The sequence below is a fragment of the Oryctolagus cuniculus genome, chromosome 17 (assembly GCF_964237555.1).
Source record: "Oryctolagus cuniculus chromosome 17, mOryCun1.1, whole genome shotgun sequence".
Taxonomy (NCBI): domain Eukaryota; kingdom Metazoa; phylum Chordata; class Mammalia; order Lagomorpha; family Leporidae; genus Oryctolagus; species Oryctolagus cuniculus.
The window spans coordinates 4,911,785-4,928,807 of NC_091448.1; the positions used below are offsets into that span (position 1 = coordinate 4,911,785).

Here is a 17,023-nt window from a genome sequence, read left to right on the forward strand (position 1 = left end):
TGGGGCTGGCCCCGGCTCTCCTCCAACAGCAATGACCCAGCCCCACGAGCTCAGGGGAAACTGACCTAGGGTTCCGGAATTCTTTCTTCCGTTGGATAATGTAGTTCATATCCATTCCCTCTTTTATCTTTCGCTCATACAGCTTCTGGATCTTGTCCTGTGGAAGAGGAGCAGAAGAGCATGTGACAGAAGCCCACCTACTCCCAGTCCCAGTCTTCAGTCTCGAGTGCTGTGAGGAGCACATTCCTTCTCCACCCAGCCTCTGCCTGGACAGAGCTGACCCAAGTCAGAAGAGCCCAGGCCAGTCTGTCTGCGGCGTCTCCCTTCGGATGAGTAACAGAGGGTGAGTAAAGACTGAGGCAGGGAGGCCACGGAGGAGATGACAACCGGATCGCCAGCCGCTTCATCAGCTCCTGCATCGCCTGAACAGTCCGAGGCGCCAGAGCGGACGTGCAGGGACACAGGCTGGTTCTCAGCACGAGGGGAAGCCCCCGAGCTGTGAGTCACAGGCTCCTGGGAGGGACTCCGTCCTTCTGGGTGCAGGCAGCAGGAGAGTTTTTCAGGTTGGCTCACAAATGGCTGGTTCCAGCCAGTTTATCGAGGGTTACCCCTCATCTTCGAGACTCCTCCTCCAGGAGCAAGGCCTGGACTTTCAAGGGTAAGGAGAATCACACCCGGCCCGGATCCAGGCCCACCTCTGGCCAGTGACCCGAGTGTCCCTAGGAAGGTGCTGCCCAGCTGAGACGATGCCTGTGCTGCTTAGGGCCAGTGAAGAGGCCCAACCCTGAGGAAACAGTGCTGCTATCTAGGAAGGCGGGCGTTGCACTATCTGCAGGGGCTGGTGCTGGGGCGTAGCAGGTAAAGATGCCGCCTGCTGCCGGCACTCCATATGGGAGCCAGTTCAAGTCCCGGCTGCTCCACTTCCAATCCAGCTTTCTGCTATGGCTTGGGAAAGCAATGGAGGATGGCCCAAGTCCTTGGGCCCCTGAATGGTGTGGGAGTCCTGGAAAGAGGCTCCTGGCTCCTGATTGGCCCTGCTCTGGCCATTTTGTCCAATTGGGGAGTGAACCAGTGGATGGAGGACCTCTCTCTCTCCCTCTCCTCTCTCTGTGTAACTCTTTCAAATAAAGAAATAAATTATTTTTTAAAGATTTATTTTTATTTGAAAGACAGAGTTACAGAGAGAGGTAGAAACAAAGAGGTCTTCCATCCAATGGTTCACTCTTCAAATGGCTGCAACAGCTGGAGCTGAGCCAATCTGAAGTCAGCAGCCAGGAGCTTCTTTTGGGTCTCCCACGCAGGTGCAGGGGCCCAAGGATTTGGGCAATCTTCTACTGCTTTCCCAGACCACAGCAAAGAGCTGGATTGGAAGAGGAGCAGCCAGGACTAGAACTGGCACCTATATGGATGCCAGCGCTTCAGGCCAGGGCTTTAACCCACTGTGCCACAGCGCTGGCCCCAATAAATAAATCTTTTTTTTTTTTTTTTTTTTTTTTTTTTTTTTTTTTTTTGACAGAGTGGATAGTGAGAGAGAGAGAGACAGAGAGAAAGGTCTTCCTTTGCCATTGGTTCACCCTCCAATGGCCGCTGCGGCCGGCGCACCGCACTGATCCGATGGCAGGAGGCAGGTACTTCTCCTGGTCTCCCATGGGGTGCAGGGCCCAAGCACTTGGGCCATCCTCCCAGGCACTCCCGGGCCACAGCAGAGAGCTGGACTGGAAGAGGGGCAACCGGGACAGAATCCGGAGCCCCGACCGGGACTAGAACCTGGTGTGCTGGCGCCGCAAGGCAGAGGATTAGCTTTGTGAGCCGCGGCACCGGCCCCAATAAATAAATCTTAAAAAAAAAAAAAATCTATCTGCAGCCGACCTCCTGGAGCAGTTTAAATACAGGGGTAGGGGTCGGTGCTGTGGCTTAGCAGGAAAAGTCACCGCTTGTGGAGAAGGCATCCCATATGGGCACTGGTTCGAGTCCCAGCTGCTCCATTTCCAACCCAGCTCCCTGCTAATGGTCTGGTAAAGCAGTGGAAGATGGCTCAAGCCCTTAGACTCCTGCACCCAAGTGGGAGAACTGGAGGAAACTCTTGGCTTCTGGCTTTGGGTCAGCTCAGTTCTGACCACTGGGGCCATTTAGGGAGTGGAATGGGGAACAGATCTCAGTCACTCCCTCTCTCTGTAACTCTGCCTTTCAAACAAACCGACACATCTTTAAAAAAAAAAAAAAAAAAAAAAAAAAAGGAAAAGAAAACACGGTGGGGGAGGCAGTACGCGTCACCTGCAAGGGAAAGTGGGCGGGGCTGGGGTGCCACATGACACCTTTGGGAAAGACCAGGAGAGGCGGACTCTGCCTGGACTGAGCTGCAGGGAGGGGTTTGCAGTGCAGTTAATTACAGGGAGGAAAAGCCAAGGGCGACAACGGCTTTCCTCAATGCTGCCTCCTCCAGGGCAACGGAAGGAGCCCCATGTTCTACACGTGGCTCGGCTCTGTCTCCCGGGCCATCAGGTCAGTCCTGCCACCTCAGATTCCGTGGTTTCTACCATGACAGGGTACAGTCTGAACTCAGGCTGAGCGGCTGGGTGCCTCCGCCTGGGCAGGTGGCCCGAGCCTGCTGTCTAGCACGGAGGGTGACACGTCTCTGGGAGGTGGCAGGGGACAGACAACTCAGCAAAGGGAGAGGACTTCTGGAAAAGGAGGAGAATCTGTATGGGCTTCCAGCCTGACTCTGGTCCTCCCCCGGCCTTGTCACCCACGGGCAGGGGGACCAGGTGCTGCAGGTGTGCAGTCTTGGGCACCTGCCTTATTGTAGTCGGAGGCCCCACTGACAGGGGGGCGGGGAGGGGGAACCCCAGCTCCCCCCAGGACCGCCCGCCAGGCAGTAACTGCACTAACAGCTCTAAAATCTCAGGTCGGGTCTGCACGAGTTTTGTCAGGCGAGAGATTACAGAATCAGCCCTGACGGAACACGAGGGCAGCAATTTTATGCACATAAACGCTTCTGAAGTTAGATGGTTCCAGTTCCTCAGCAAAGCTCCTCCTGAGGAGTTCCCACTGGTCAGCGGGGCTGCAGGACATGTATGTTTCTTCTCTGCCCAGGCTTAGGACTTCATGGAGGGACCAGCAGGGGGCAGGGCCACTCGGGCAGGGTGACCTGCAGGGAGAGGTAGCACAGTGGGCGCGCAAGCCTGACACAGGCTAAGGAGGAGTAAGCAGGACTGTGGTCCCCTTCTCATACGGATGTTTCTTACAGAACCTCAGTCCCCTTCCCTGCCACGGGCTCTTCAGGTTCGAAGACCGAATCAGACACCTAACCCAGCCTCACGGGCCCCGGCGGCCGGGCCTTGTGCTTACTTGTAAGTGATTTGAGCATCGGCCAGGCGGTTCTGGCGGGATCTTGATCTCATCAGGCGACATGTTCCGGACCCTTTCAGAAAAGGAAGCTGTGGAGAGAACAGAGGGGACAATTCTGTAGGAAGAGGTGAGGACGGGCACAGACACGAAAAATAAAAAGCGACCACATGAAACGTTTTCAGGGAGGAGTAAATGCGATGCAAACACCGTGCAGGTGCGAGCTCTCGAGGAAGGGTCCCCTGGAGCCAAGGCTGAATGACCAGGAAGAGCCAGCGTGTGCCAAGCTGGGGAAACAGACATGAGGCACAGCGCACCAATGTAGAGAACACACACTACCAAGTCACAGCGGCTAACTTTTAGGGAAAGAACAGGCCCCAGCATGCGCTGTGAATGTTTGCCAACCAGCTGGGGGTGGGGCCGGAGTGAGAAGGTGCCTGATCCACCCAGACTACAGGGGATCAGAGCTCAGAGTCCCCCAGGTTTGGGTCCCAAAGCATCCAAAACGACCTGTACAGGACAAACATTCATCTGATGTTATTAGCTTACGGTCTTTAAAAAAGAAACCAACCAACCCCTGTTGGCCCACCTCATTCCTGGGAACAACAGGCCCGATTCCCAGGGGCAGCTCCCTCAGCCTCGCCACTGCCTCAGCCTCCTCCTCCCCAGCCTCCGGCCACCCTGCCTGGATCACTCAGACAATGCGCTGTTTGTTGTAGGACTGTGCTCTTGAAAACATTCTCTCATGAAAAGGACCTCACAATGAGCCAGCAGCAGGCAGGGCGGGGTGGGGCAGGACGGAGGGAAGAATGAACAAGCCCCCACCGATACACAGCAAGTGCTTTCAGGGGACCTGCTATGTGGAAGCTCTGGGCCTGGGCGGCTGCTGGACTGCGGCTGGCCGAGCACAGCCTTCCCCACTCGCTCCTGAAGCTGGGTTAATGTTTTCTTAGCAGATAAGGTACACTGATCTCTGCTGTAAAGAACACAGGCTGCGCAGTGCTGGGGACGAGGCTCCCAGATCTCGCCAGCTGAGCTGCTGCGGTCCCAGCCTGCGCACACTGAGCCGCGCTGAGGCCAGGGGTCAAGTCCAGAGCAGAGTCGCAGCTGCACGATTTTCACTGTCGTCAGTGGATTCTCACGGAATGCGTCCCAAGAACAGAGGACAGACTGAGTGGCACACGGCTCACAGGCAGGTCCTGCTGTGGACTCCGCTGTCAGCGCGGCCAGGGGTACTTCCACTTGCGGACTGAGCGCTGCTCTTTGCCCAGCACTGTACTTCTGGCCCCGAACTCCTCAAGCCAGGGTGACACCCTGCTCAGCCTGACTTCCTCCTCCACCCAGTCCCGCAATGCTGGGAGTTCAAGGCCTGAGCTCCCGTGGGCTGCAGAGGCTGGGTGAACGCGGCGTCGGCAAGGGAGAGCTGGGCCTTCCATTTTGTGAGCATTAGTAACCAAAGCAAGGAGGGACGAAGCGGATGTGTGATGAGACACGTGCCCTCTGGCATTTGTCAGGAAGGCCTTTTGGAAAAACAGGCTGTGATACTGTTGTCACAGCAACTAGCCACACTTCTGGGGTTCTGACAGCACACGGGACGGTGAGAGGAGGGAAACCCCTCTTGAACTGGCTAGAAACAAGATAATTCCTAAGAAGTAACTGTCAAACAAAGGGACACTCAGAAAAACTAATAAAAGCTTCACACAGGCTTCAAGAGCAAGCTTTAAGTGATTCGCTCTGGAGTGAGCTAGTGTGGAAGACATCAGCCCACTACCTGGCTGCAGTCAGATCTCTAAACCCTCTTCCCAAGCAACCATGTTGTGTGACGGAGCCAGACGCTTGGGCAGTGCTGCGGGTCACTGGCTGCTGCCTGGGTCTGGGGGGCCGTCTAGGAGGCAGTGCATCCAGCAGCTGAGAAGCCCACTGACAGCACGAGTCACCCCGTGCATGTCGGTCGGGAAACAGCCAGCGTCCACAGCTGCCAGGAGGAATCTGTGTAGGAGCAGCCAGCCAGATGGGCTTATGGGTGGCAGAGGGTGAGCAGAGGGAGCAAGCCGGTCCTCTGGATGCCTGCGGGATGCTGTGAGGTGGCTGAAAGCAAACGACCATGGGGTGTCTCCAGCGCACAGGTGACATGAGGAACCCAACGGGACTACCCCACCAGTGCCACTGTTCCAGGCATCCTGGAAGGCAGGGACAGGGTGCCACGCTCAGCCCTGTAGGAGCTCCACTACTGGAGACCGATGTCTACGGGTTGGCTTTCCTCCTCGCTGGCTTGCTCTTTGAAAGGCAGGGGGTCCACACATACGGAAACACTTCCCATGGCAGCCAGGCAGCTGTGTCCTAACTAGTTATTCCTCAATGAGAATCGCTGGGTATTCAAACTTGAAGATCCACCTGTGGGATAGACATTGTGGAGCAGTGGGCTACGCTATCGCTGGGGATGCTTGCATCCCATGTTGGAGTGTCAGGCTAGTCTGCTTCGCCATTTTTTTTTAAGGTTTATTTATTTATTTGAAAGTCAAATGGGGCCAGCGCTGTGGTGTAGTGAGTAAAGCTGTCACCTGCAGTGCTGGCATCCCATATGGGTGCCAGTTCGAATTCCGGCTGCTCCACTTCCAATCCAGCTCTCTGCTGTGGCCCGGGAAAGCAACGGAAGATGGCCCAAGTCCTTGGGCCCCTGCACCCACGTGGGAGACCCAGAGAAAGCTCCTGGTTTCAGATCAGCCCAGCTCCAGCCATTGCGGCCATTTAAGGAGTCAACCAGTGGATGGAAGACCTCCTTTCCTTTCTTTCCCTTCCTTTTCCTTTCCTTTCCTCCCTCCCTCCCTCCCTTCCTCTCTTTTTTTTTTTTTTTTTGACAGGCAGAGTTAATGAGAGAGAGAGAGAAAAAGGACTTCCTTTCCGTTGGTTCACCCCTGAAACGGCTGCCATGGCCGGTGCGCTGCGCGGATTTGAAGGCAGGAGCCAGGTGCCTCCTCCTGGTCTCCCATGTGGGTGCAGGGCCCAAGCACTTGGGTCATCCTCCACTGCCTTCCTGGGCCACAGCAGAGAGCTGGGCTGGAAGAGGAGCAAGTGGGACAGAATCTGGCGCCCTAACCTGGACTAGAACTCGGGGTGCCAGCACTGCAGGCAGAGGATTAGCTAAGTGAGCCGCGGCGCAGGCCTGGAAGACCTTTCTGTCTCTCCCTCTCACTGTCTGTAACTCTACCTCTCAAATACATAAACAAAATCTTTTTTTGTTTAAAAGATTTATTTAGTTGAAAGTCAGAGTTACATAGAGAGAGATGGAGAGGCAGAGAGAGAAATCTCCCATCTGTTGGTTCACTCCCTAATTGGCCGTAAAGGCCGGAGCTGCACCAATCCGATGCCAGGAGCCAGGAGCTTCCTCCAGGTCTCCCACGCAGACGCAGGGGCCCAAGGACTAGGCCATCCTCCACTGCTTTCTCAGGCTACAGCAGAGAGCTGGATCGGAAGTGGAGCAGCCAGGACTCGAATAGGCACCCATATGGATGCTGGAACTGCAGGCAGCGGCTTTACCCGCCACGTCACAGCACCGGCCCCCATAAATAAAATCTTAAAAAAAAAAAAAAAAAAAAAAAAAAATGTATTTGTGTCCTTCCTGGGTAAAAGTAATGAAACATCACTTAGCAACAAAAAGAAACAATGGACATGTTTAACAAGGAGCATCTCACAGGCGTCAAGCTGAGCGAGAGGCCCCCCCAGAACTACTGCATTTGTACGAGTGGTTCCCCACTCTGTGGGGCGGGGCCCCTCTTAGAGGACACCTGGAGAAGTTTGGAGACATTTTTATCATCACCTTTGGGGGAGGGAGAGCGGGCTTCCAGCACTAGTGGGCAGACACAGGACGGACTACACCGCCTACAATGCACAGGATGGTTCCCATGGCAGAATGACCCAGCCCAAAGTGTCAACAGTGCCAAGGCTGAAAGATTTTGATTACACGGAATTCTTCACAAGGCAAAGCTATGGGCAAGACAGTAGATCCCTACCACCTGAGGCAGAGGGAGGGGTGCAAGGGAACATTCTGGAGGGATGGAAGTGTCGTGTATTATGACCATCGTGTGGCCCACACGACCATTCAGTCGATCAAAACTCAAGCGGTACACTCCACACTGGCACATCTGGCTCTGTGTAAATCCTACTCCAACAGAGCTACTTCAGAGGGACGTGGAGACGAGAGTGCCAAGTTGGCTGTGGAAGAAGCTGGGGGCTGAGTCGGCCACCGCCCACACACATTCCAGCACTCTCCCAACGCTGCTTGCGAGCGCGAGCTCCGAGCTCCATGGAGAGTTGCCCTCTGACCCCCAGCCTTGCAGTTTCTCGGCATGGTCCGCCCTACGGTGTTTTCTAAAGTGTATACTCAAGGTTTTAAGGAAATCCTGGCGTTTACACGACTTGAAGGAGCCAAACTCCATCCACTGGACAACCTAGGGATCAGGGCAGAACCGCGCTAGGAGTCGGGGCTGCTCAGAGACTCACATTCCTACCCACGTCTTCCTCAGAAGACAAAAGGAACGAACAAGTTCTAGCTCTTTCAGTTAGGGAAAAACAAAATGGGCCCGACCTCCCGTCCCTGGAAGAGTGACCTCTGGAGGGACATCTCCAGGCCGCGTCCCTATCACCCGACAGGAACCACAGGGTGGGCTCTGCGGGCCACAGCTGCAGAGCAGTAACTCGCTCTGAGATCAGGGAACAGGCAGAGAGCGCGGGTAATGGCCGCGGGGGTGAGCGCGGTCAACCCTGCTGCGAGGTCTGGACTCGGACACCAGGGAACGTCCCTGCGTCAGGCTTTCAGGGCCATTACAAAGGCCACAGTCAAACTAAAGGAGCTGAGGGGCTTTCTGAAAGGATTAAGAGGCTGGAGTTGGCACAGGACTTGGATGACGTGGGCTTTTTTCCAGAAATGGCCTTGCTCCTCCCTAGTCACAAAGGGCCCCAGACACCAGGGCTGTGAGGCATGTGCCCGCCTGGGGACAGAGCAAAGTGCCAGCAGAGGCCACATGCCGACTCCCTGAGCACCGTGAATATGCCAGTGGAGGAGGAGGGGGCACAAACACAAGACGGGGCACAAGGGGAAACAAAGGCTGCGATGAGGTCCCAGCTAAATGGGGCCCCGAATTCCCTCCTGACGGTGCTGGCAACCACACGAAGCACAACACAGCACACCATGAATACCACTTTGAAAGAAGAATTGTTCCCTGGCGGTCTCACCCAGTCGCCCTAAGAAGAGCGGCAGGGCCCGAGGGGGAGTACGAAGGATCAACAAGCCCCCCGGAGCAGCTCCCACCGGGTACTTACCAACGAGTTCCTGGGGGTCTCGCTTCTCTACGTCTGCATTATCCTACACAAGAGAAGCAGAAACACGAGGAGGTCAGACCTGGGTCCTTGAGCCACCACTGCTTTCCTCGCTGAGACACACGGGATCACTAAGGCAGGAGAAAGGGTGAAAGGACAGCCGGGGACGTTGCGGGGCCTCCGGCAGCTCAGTCTCCCAGCCCCCTCAGCTGCACCACGGGCTCCAGCAGGGACCAGCACCCAGAAATGCTGAGAACGTGCGCCGGCAAGCCTGTTCCGGCTACCTCTGCCACCTGCCCTCTGTCCACGCTCGCTCTGGGTCTGAGGAAGCGTGCTAGAACACAGTGCCGCGCTCAGGCCCAGCGGCCGCAGTCTCTGGAGCTGCCGCGGCCCCAGGCACCACCAGCTCAATGGTGGGTGCTGGGGAGGGGACTATTTATAACACCTGAGACTGAAAAACAAAAGATTAGTTGCTCCTGAGAGTTTTTCCTACTTTTAATTTAAGCAGAAAAGGGAAACTTGATCATGAGGGGAAAGGGGCAGCTCGCAGAACCCCGAGCCAGCATGAAGCACACCTTAACAGTTCTCTTTACACTGGCATTGCTCTCTGCAGAGAAAAACTTCCTCTCACCCTCCGTGTACAACCGCCAGCTCTACACACCTACAAAAACCCAAGAGCTGAGACTGCATCACACGGCTCCTGTATTTCATTGCTTCAAAGTAAATGTCTCACTGAAGCCAGATCAACGCTGCGAGGCCATGGTCCAGGGCCACGCTCTAAGCTGCAGCACAGCAGGGAGGAAGGCCTTCCCTTGCCCCCGCTGTCCACACGTGACCTGGCAAGCACACAGCTGCGCTGCTCACCGCTCCAACCCAGGCAGACCAGCGAGTGCCAGGCTACACGCTAACGATCACATCGCAGAAGCGAGGCTAGGGTGAGTTGCTGGGTCTCATTTCTTTCCGTCTGGTTAGGGAGGGAGAAGACAGTGCCAACTCCACAACAAGACTTGACAAGGAATAGCCACAGACCTCTGTGCACCCCCCCCCCCCCCAAGAATAAAGGCTACACCACAACACGTCTCCCAAGTGAAGGTGTGAGGACCAAGTGGAGGCTAGCGGTTCCTGGCCTCCCTCCCTGAAAGTCCTTCCTGGTAAAACTCTCATTCTTCTGGACACCACAGCTATTCACTGAACTTGGGGGGCACAATGTCCAGGCCAGGCTGCCTAGCAGCTCATCTCTTCTGGACTCTGCCTTGCTGCCAATCAGGTGGGCAAAGAGGAGGCTGGATGGGCTGGGTAGAGAGGAGTGGGAGGGGCCTGGAGGACTGCCATGTCGAGTTCAGGCTGGAATCATAAATCAACTGCTCGCCAGGGTGCCAGTCTCTTAGGGAACCAACAACAATCCCTTTGTGACAGTCAAAGAACGTGGGGCTATAAATTCCCTGAAATTCTCCCTCCAGGGGACACCTTGCTGGGTACTAACTGTGGGAAAGATGGGCATGTCCTATCTGCTCCTTACCCGGCTCCAGCCAGCTGCCTGCTCATGGCCAGGCCAGGGGGAGACTGACTGCGAGCTCCTCTTTTCCAAGGTCCTGCGCTATTCCAGCGCATCTTTCAAGGGCAGAAATGCAGAGTCCAGGAGGGGACTCGAGGGCCACACGGGAGTCTACCCCAGGGTCAGAAGTTGGTCACCTTAGGGCTGGCACTGTGGCGTAGTGGGTAAAGCTGCCACTTGCAGTGCCAGCATCCCATATGGCCGCCATTTGAGTCCCGGCTGCTCCACTTCCAATCTAGCTCCCTGCTAATGTACCTGGGAAAGCAGAGGACCCTGCACCCATGTGGGAGACCCAGAAGCTCCTAGCTCTGGGTCAATGGCCCAGCTCCGGCCATTGAAGACACCTGGGGAATGAACCAGAAGTTGGAAAATATCTTTCTGTCTGTAACTTTACCTCTCAAATAACAAAACCTGGTAGTTTTCAATTTGCTGACTAGTGTCTGCTTTTCTATCTTAGTACAAAAGAAGAAAAGTGTGGGTATTCCCAGAGAGCACCCTGCGCCCAAGGCCCTGGGACTTTTCCTTAATCCTGACCCTCACATCCAGAATCAGCCCACTCAGCTCCTCACAGCCAAGTCCAGCTCCGCAGGCCTTCAAACTTCAGACTCCAAAGTGCTGACCAGTAGATGGTGCCCCCACTCCAAGTGCCAGGAGATTATTATCATTTGTTAAAGATTTATTTATTTGAAAAGGGGGGAGGGGGAGGGAGGGAGAGAGAGAGATATCAATCGATCGATCGATCATCCACCTGCTAGTTCACTTCCTAAATGGCTGCACTGGCCAGGGCTGAGCCAAGCTGAAGCCAGCTGCTTCAGCCGGGTCTTCCACTTGGATGCAGAGGCCCAGGGACTTGAGTCATTGTCCTCTGCTTTCCCAGGTGCATCAGAGGGGAGCTGGATTGGAAGTGGAGCAGCTGGGACATGAAGCAGTGCGCAGATGGGATGTCGGCATTGTAGACAGCTTAACCCACTACGCCACAACGCCAGCCCTGATTGTGTGGTGAAGGCCCAGCTTGGAAGACACAGACAGCTGTGAGCCTCAGCAAGAGGCCAGTCTCCTGCACTAAGGTTCTCCCAGGAAGATGCTGGGGGCTGTTGGTTCAGGTTCCCCATTGTCATAGGCACCCTTGGAGCTTGGAAGACCCTGGAGAATCAGACAGGAGGGATCTGTGTGCATCCTCCTGGCCACATCCTGTCATGTTCAAGACTGGAATTCACTTACCCTGGGACCAGTAAACTGGGCTGTGAGCTTGTGGAGCCTCTGGGCATCTGCATCGCTGCCCTGAGCTGCTACTGAAGACAACGACCCAGGCTCTTACGGACCCCGAAGACAGCGACCCAGGCTCTTATGGACTCTGAAGCTGAGCTCCCGCCCCGCCCTGAGCACAGGAAGGAAAGTGCCGGAGCCGCAGCACTGCCCGCTCCTCAAATGGAGATGGTCCCAGAATAACAAACAGAAAAACTCAGAAGGAAGGGGAGACTGTCGAGGATGGTGACGAACACCCCAAAGATGCTTTTACAACCATTTACCCTGCAATGACCTTCGAAGGAAGCTTTATTCAAAGAAAGCAGCTTCTACTCCAACGTAATGACAATGACATCACTCCATAATGACCTCCACGGGCAACAGGAGATCAGGACGGGTAGGGGCAGTCACAAGACCCAGAGACAGGGGGCCGGTGAGGTGGCGCAGTGAGTTAACGCCCTGGCCTGAAGTGCTGGCATCCTCCGCTTCTCTGCTGTGGCCTGGGAAAGCAGTAGAAGATGGCCCAAGTCCTTGGGCCCCTGCACTCACATGGGAGACCCAAGAAAAGCTCCTGGCTCCTGGCTTTGAATTGGCGTAGCTCCAGCCATTGTGGCCAACTGGGGAGTGAACCAGCAGATGGAAGACCTCTCTCTCTCTGCCTCTCCTCTCTGTGTAACTCTGACTTTCAAATAAAGTTAAAAAAAAAAAAAAAAAAAAGACCCAGAGACGGGTCTTGCATTATGGCATAGTGGGTAAAGCTGCTGTCTGCAGTGCTGGCATCCCATAAGGGCACCAGTTTGAGTCCTGGCTGCTCCACTTCCCATCCAGCTCTCTGCTATGGCCTGGGAAAGCAGTAGAAGATGGCCCAAGTCCTTGGGGCCCTGCACCTGCATGGTAAATCCAGAGGAGGCTCCTGGCTTCGGATTGTATCAGCCCATCTCCAGCTGTTGTGGCCATTTGGGAAATGAACCAGCAGACAGAAGACCTCTCTCTCCGCTTTGGTGTAACTTTGCCTTCAAATAAATAAATCTTAAAAAAAAAAAAAAAAAAAAAAAAAAAAAGACCCAGAGACACATTCTCCTGCCAGTAAGGCCTCACACACTAGGAATTCAGTATGAAAATGAACCCAGCTATGATGTCAGAAAAGACACGTGACGCAGTATTTCAAATGGCAGCACCAAGCAGATGGAGACAGGTGTGACCCGTCCTGTGCCTGCACCGAGACAGGGAGGGGACAGACCCGCTTATGAGGACACAAACTAAAAGCAACAAGAAACCAGTCTTCTTTTCTTCCCCCAAGGCCAGATTTTCACCGATGGGAAAACCTTTCTTGACCTGCGTGAGTCCATCTTCTGACTTCCAGGTGGAGATAAGTCAAAGTAAAGAACCCAGCCTGGAGATCTAGTTACCAGACTGCCTGCCTCAACCAGCAGCCTGCAGACAGGCCCACAGAGGCACACATCCCAAGGTTTACCTGGTTCATGGACAAGACCAAGACACAGAGTCTCACCTGGGAAAGGAAAGGAAAGAACTGACCACAGCTTCCTAGGAGAAAGTGGGTAAACCTCTTAGCTACCTAGTTTAAGTTCAATTAAGACCCAAGGGGGAAAAATCCATAGCTTTCCAAGCCAAGCCAAGTGGGAAGACAGGAGAGACTGCTTCACAGACTGAGCTGGTCACAGAAACCAAACTCTGAGACAAGGACTCCTCTTCTGTCTGCACCTCCCCTCCCCAGCCTTCACCAGAGACTGGAGTTCCAACAGCCAGAGCACCAGGTGACCACGGCAGGCTGGCGGCCATCCCCAGGGAGCAGCGATGTGAACCTGCCCTTTTGATTTCTTAGTCAGTCATGACCACACTGTGTAAGACTGCTGCAGTCACGTGGCACGTCAGTGGGAATTACAAAAGTTGGAACGTGGTTCCCCCGCGGAGAACACAACAGCCCAGCTGCCGGTGAGGCTGCCTGGAGAAGTGAGGCAGAACGACACGGAGTCGTGGCGCTGGAGGAGCTGCCACGGAACCGGGAAGCCCACCCGAGCAAGGGGGAGCAGGCCCTGCTGAACAGACGGAGGTCATTTACACTCAACAACTCTGCCTCTCCTTTCCGGAACGAGCCCCGCAAAGCTCACACAGTTCCAGCAGCAGACAGGGCAGTGTCTGTCATCTGGATTCTGCCAGATCTAACTGTCCCATTCTTTCCCAAGTTCTGGGAGCAAGAGGCACTCAGAGCAGGCCAGAGGCAAGCAGGCCACAGACTGAGCGTTTTTGGTTGGACAGTGGGAGCCTGCGTGGTGAGTCAGGGCAGCTGGGGAGGCCAGACCAGACAGCCCTCGTAGTGACAAAGCCCTAACCGCTCTCACTGGATAAGCACTCACCTACTAAAGGAACCCTGCAGCCCAGGAGGCAGAGGATTCCCTGCCGACCACTGCAGCCTCTCCCCCTCCTCTGCAATGCCAACTCCCTGAGACGGTCCCCTCCCCACACTGGTTTAGGGAGCTGTGTGCAGAGTGCACACCTTCGCTCACCCACCCGGCCAAGGAGGGCAAAGTGCCTGCCCTGTACACTCAGCAGCCGTGCTGTGCATCACCCAGGACAGCCAGGGCCTGGCTCACAGCAGGCGTCACTCATCTCACACATGCAGACCCCTACTCGCTTAGTGTCAGTTTTCTTTAGAATACTTTAGGGTTTCATAGCTACCTTCAGCTCAGTGTTCGAACCTCTAAAGTCCAAACCCGGTAAAATCCAGAGTGTGAATTCACAGGAGTGTCAGAAATAGCAGAGGTGCAGGGCTGGCACTGTGGCATAGGTTAAGCTGCTGCCTGCAGTGCTGGCATCCCATACGGGCACTGGTTCAAGTCCCGGCTGCTCCACTTCTGATCCAGCTCCCTGCTAATGTGCCTGGGAAAGCAGAAGAAGATGGCCCAAGTCCTTGGGCTGCTGCACCCACATGGGAGACCTGGAAGAAGCTCCTGGCTCCTGCCTGGCCCAGCCCTAGCCATTGCAGCCATTTGTGGAGCAACCCAGTACATGGAAGATAAATCAATCAGTCAGCTAACCAATCTTTCTCTCCATCTTTGCCTTTTAAATAAATAAATCTTTACTAAAAAAAAAAAAGAAGAAGAAGAAGAAGAAAAGGTGCTCACAGCAGAGCTAGGCTTGCAAGAGAAGGCTGATCAAGGCCCAGGAAAAGGGAGCAAGGTCACCAACACCGAATTTTAAAAAATTTATTTAAAAAACCCAATTCTTGGCCAGCGCTTTAGCTCAACAGGCTAATCCTCCGCCTGTGGCGCGAGATTCTATCCCGGTTGCTCCTCTTCCAGTCCAGCTCTCTGCTGTGGCCCGGGAGTGCAGTGGAGGATGGCCCAAGTGCTTGGGCCCTGCACCCGCATGGAAGACCAGGAGGAAAAACCTGGCTCCTGGCTTCAGATCAGCGCAGTGCTGGCCATAGCGGCCATTTGGGGGGTGAATCAATGGAAGGAAGACCTTTCTCTCTGTCTCTCTTTCACTGTCCACTCTGTCAAAAAAAAATAAAAAATAAAAATTCTTTGCCTATCATCCTGCATCTTCTAAACTACTGGGCTGAATGCTCCTAAATCTCAAGACAAAAACAATTACTGTGGAGTTAACTCATTTATCCCCAAATAATTTATAGAGCATTTATTATATTTCAGGCATTGAGCCAAGCACTGGGGATAAACCCTGGAAATAAAGTTATGAACTAAAATGCCAAATGCTTCATGAATTTTCACAACAGCCCCATGAAACTGCTATGTGTGCGTCCCTGGGGAGCCCTCACGGGGGTATCAAAGTGACAGCCCAAACAAGGTTTTCCGAGATGGGCGCCGGTCACCTCACGCTGCCAAGAAACCAGCACTTGGAGATTACTTTTATCAAAACACCTTCATGTACCAGAAAATAGAGCCGGTTTGACAGATGCAGTGGGGGTGTGGAGTGAGAGCTGCCAGCAACTCGCAGCCTGGCGTCGGGCTGGAACCCGGTGCTGTGTGGGAACGACACTGCACGCCCCAGCACCTCCCCCCGGAGGGCGCCCATCACCAGCACACTTCCTTCAGTCGCATCCTGTTGGCCACAAACGGACCCCTGCCATGGGCATACTGCCTGCCCGGGGATGGAAACACTCCACTTATCAGAAAAATAGGAGGAAGCTGGTGGGGCTTATTTGGATGCACTGGAACTGCCGTGGCCGGGAAGGCGAGCTCCTTTGCTCAGAGGTTCCTATGAGGCAGGGTTAAACAGGAGTCTGCCAAGACAAATGAAGCCAGGCTAGAACCGGCCTTGCAGCCTGATGAAAAGACAGGGAGGGGGTATGGAAACGTCTATTTGAAAACTGTGGTTAAAACCAGGCCCCTGTGGCTCTGCACTGCTCCAGTGCTGTCACAGGGTTCTGTTGCTATCAATCACACTGAGTGGAAACACCCACCTCGGGCCAGGACCATCCTTTTGTTTTCTGACTATGCCAAGTGCTATCTACATTGGATTCAAGACACTTTGGGACTCTCAGTTCCTTGAAAGACTGGACAGGGGGCCTCTCCACTCCTCCCTCTCATCCTCAGCCAGGGCAGGACACATCTGACTCCAGAGGCCACTTCACACCAAGGATCTGATCAAGCCCAGGCAGCGGGTTTGTTTTCCCCTCAAGGCTTCCTCCAAGAAATGGATCTCCACGCTGTGAGTGGTTTAGAGGGTGGAGGGAGCTAGGACAGACAGGACAAAGAGGCAGACAGCCCTGTGAGGCTGAGCGACAAAGCGAAGCTGGTGAGACTCTCCACTCTGCCCGGCCACCAAATTACAAAAGCGTTTCTCTGCCTGACATGGTTTACATTGGCAAGTGCACCCACGAGGCCTGAAAGCCAAAAGGGGGAGGGAAGAGCAAATGTGGCCACCACCTCTGTACTGGCAGCAGGGACTTTGTCACCCACAGAGACAGAGGAAAGCCAGTATCTTTAAGGCATGGCCAGGATATAATTCACCCAACTCCAAAGCTAGGACTAGAAGCAAGCAAAATCCTACAGGACTCAGAAACCACAGGGCAGCACTTCAAGGCGCACAGATTAAAACACAGACCCATGGCTGGAAGTGCTGGATACTCCAGGCCAGGCGTTTTCTGCATCATATAATTTCAAAAAGATGAACCCAGCAGGGGAAGGAGGGGCCCTGCCACACCTCAGTGAGCAATCCCTGGCATCTGGCGTGGAGGGAAGGAGCGGTGTTGGGGCTTGCAGGGCAGACAGGAGGGTGCACGGGGCATGCAGGCTCCTTTTCCACTGCAGAACCACAGGGTGGGGTGGGGCTTCTGCAAGTCTCAGCTTCAGTTTCCTTGAAGGGAGCACAACCGAGAAGGCCCCTCTGGCAATGCGGTGGAGCCAAGAGGAGGGTGAGAGGAGAATAATGGCCGGCTTTTCCTCTTTTCATGAGATCACGACTTCCAGCAGTCAGGTTTCTACCTGCACACTCAGCTGAAGGGGCAGCGAGGCCTTCTCTGGAAGGTGGCAGAACAAAGCACCCGGTCTGGACTTTCACTCTGGACAGCGGAGGCAGAGT

General features: G+C 54.6%; 1 protein-coding gene and 1 long non-coding RNA gene across 3 annotated transcripts in view; one reads left to right on the top strand and one right to left on the bottom strand.

The window, feature by feature from the left end:
* The window catches only part of SAP30BP (SAP30 binding protein), a 38,798-nt gene that overhangs the window by 5,968 nt on the left and 15,807 nt on the right, over positions 1 to 17,023 (bottom strand). For both annotated transcript variants that reach the window (XM_051838409.2, XM_051838410.2), the window contains 3 exons: positions 8,665 to 8,707; positions 3,349 to 3,437; positions 66 to 157 (listed from right to left, as the gene is read on the bottom strand). In XM_051838409.2, the coding sequence (XP_051694369.1) occupies positions 66 to 157; positions 3,349 to 3,437; positions 8,665 to 8,707 (224 nt within the window). The remainder of the gene's footprint in view (positions 1 to 65; positions 158 to 3,348; positions 3,438 to 8,664; positions 8,708 to 17,023) is intronic.
* Positions 6 to 12,178, top strand: LOC138846017 (uncharacterized). The gene is made up of 2 exons (XR_011383356.1): positions 6 to 2,502; positions 3,248 to 12,178. It is a non-coding gene; the product is annotated as an uncharacterized lncRNA (long non-coding RNA).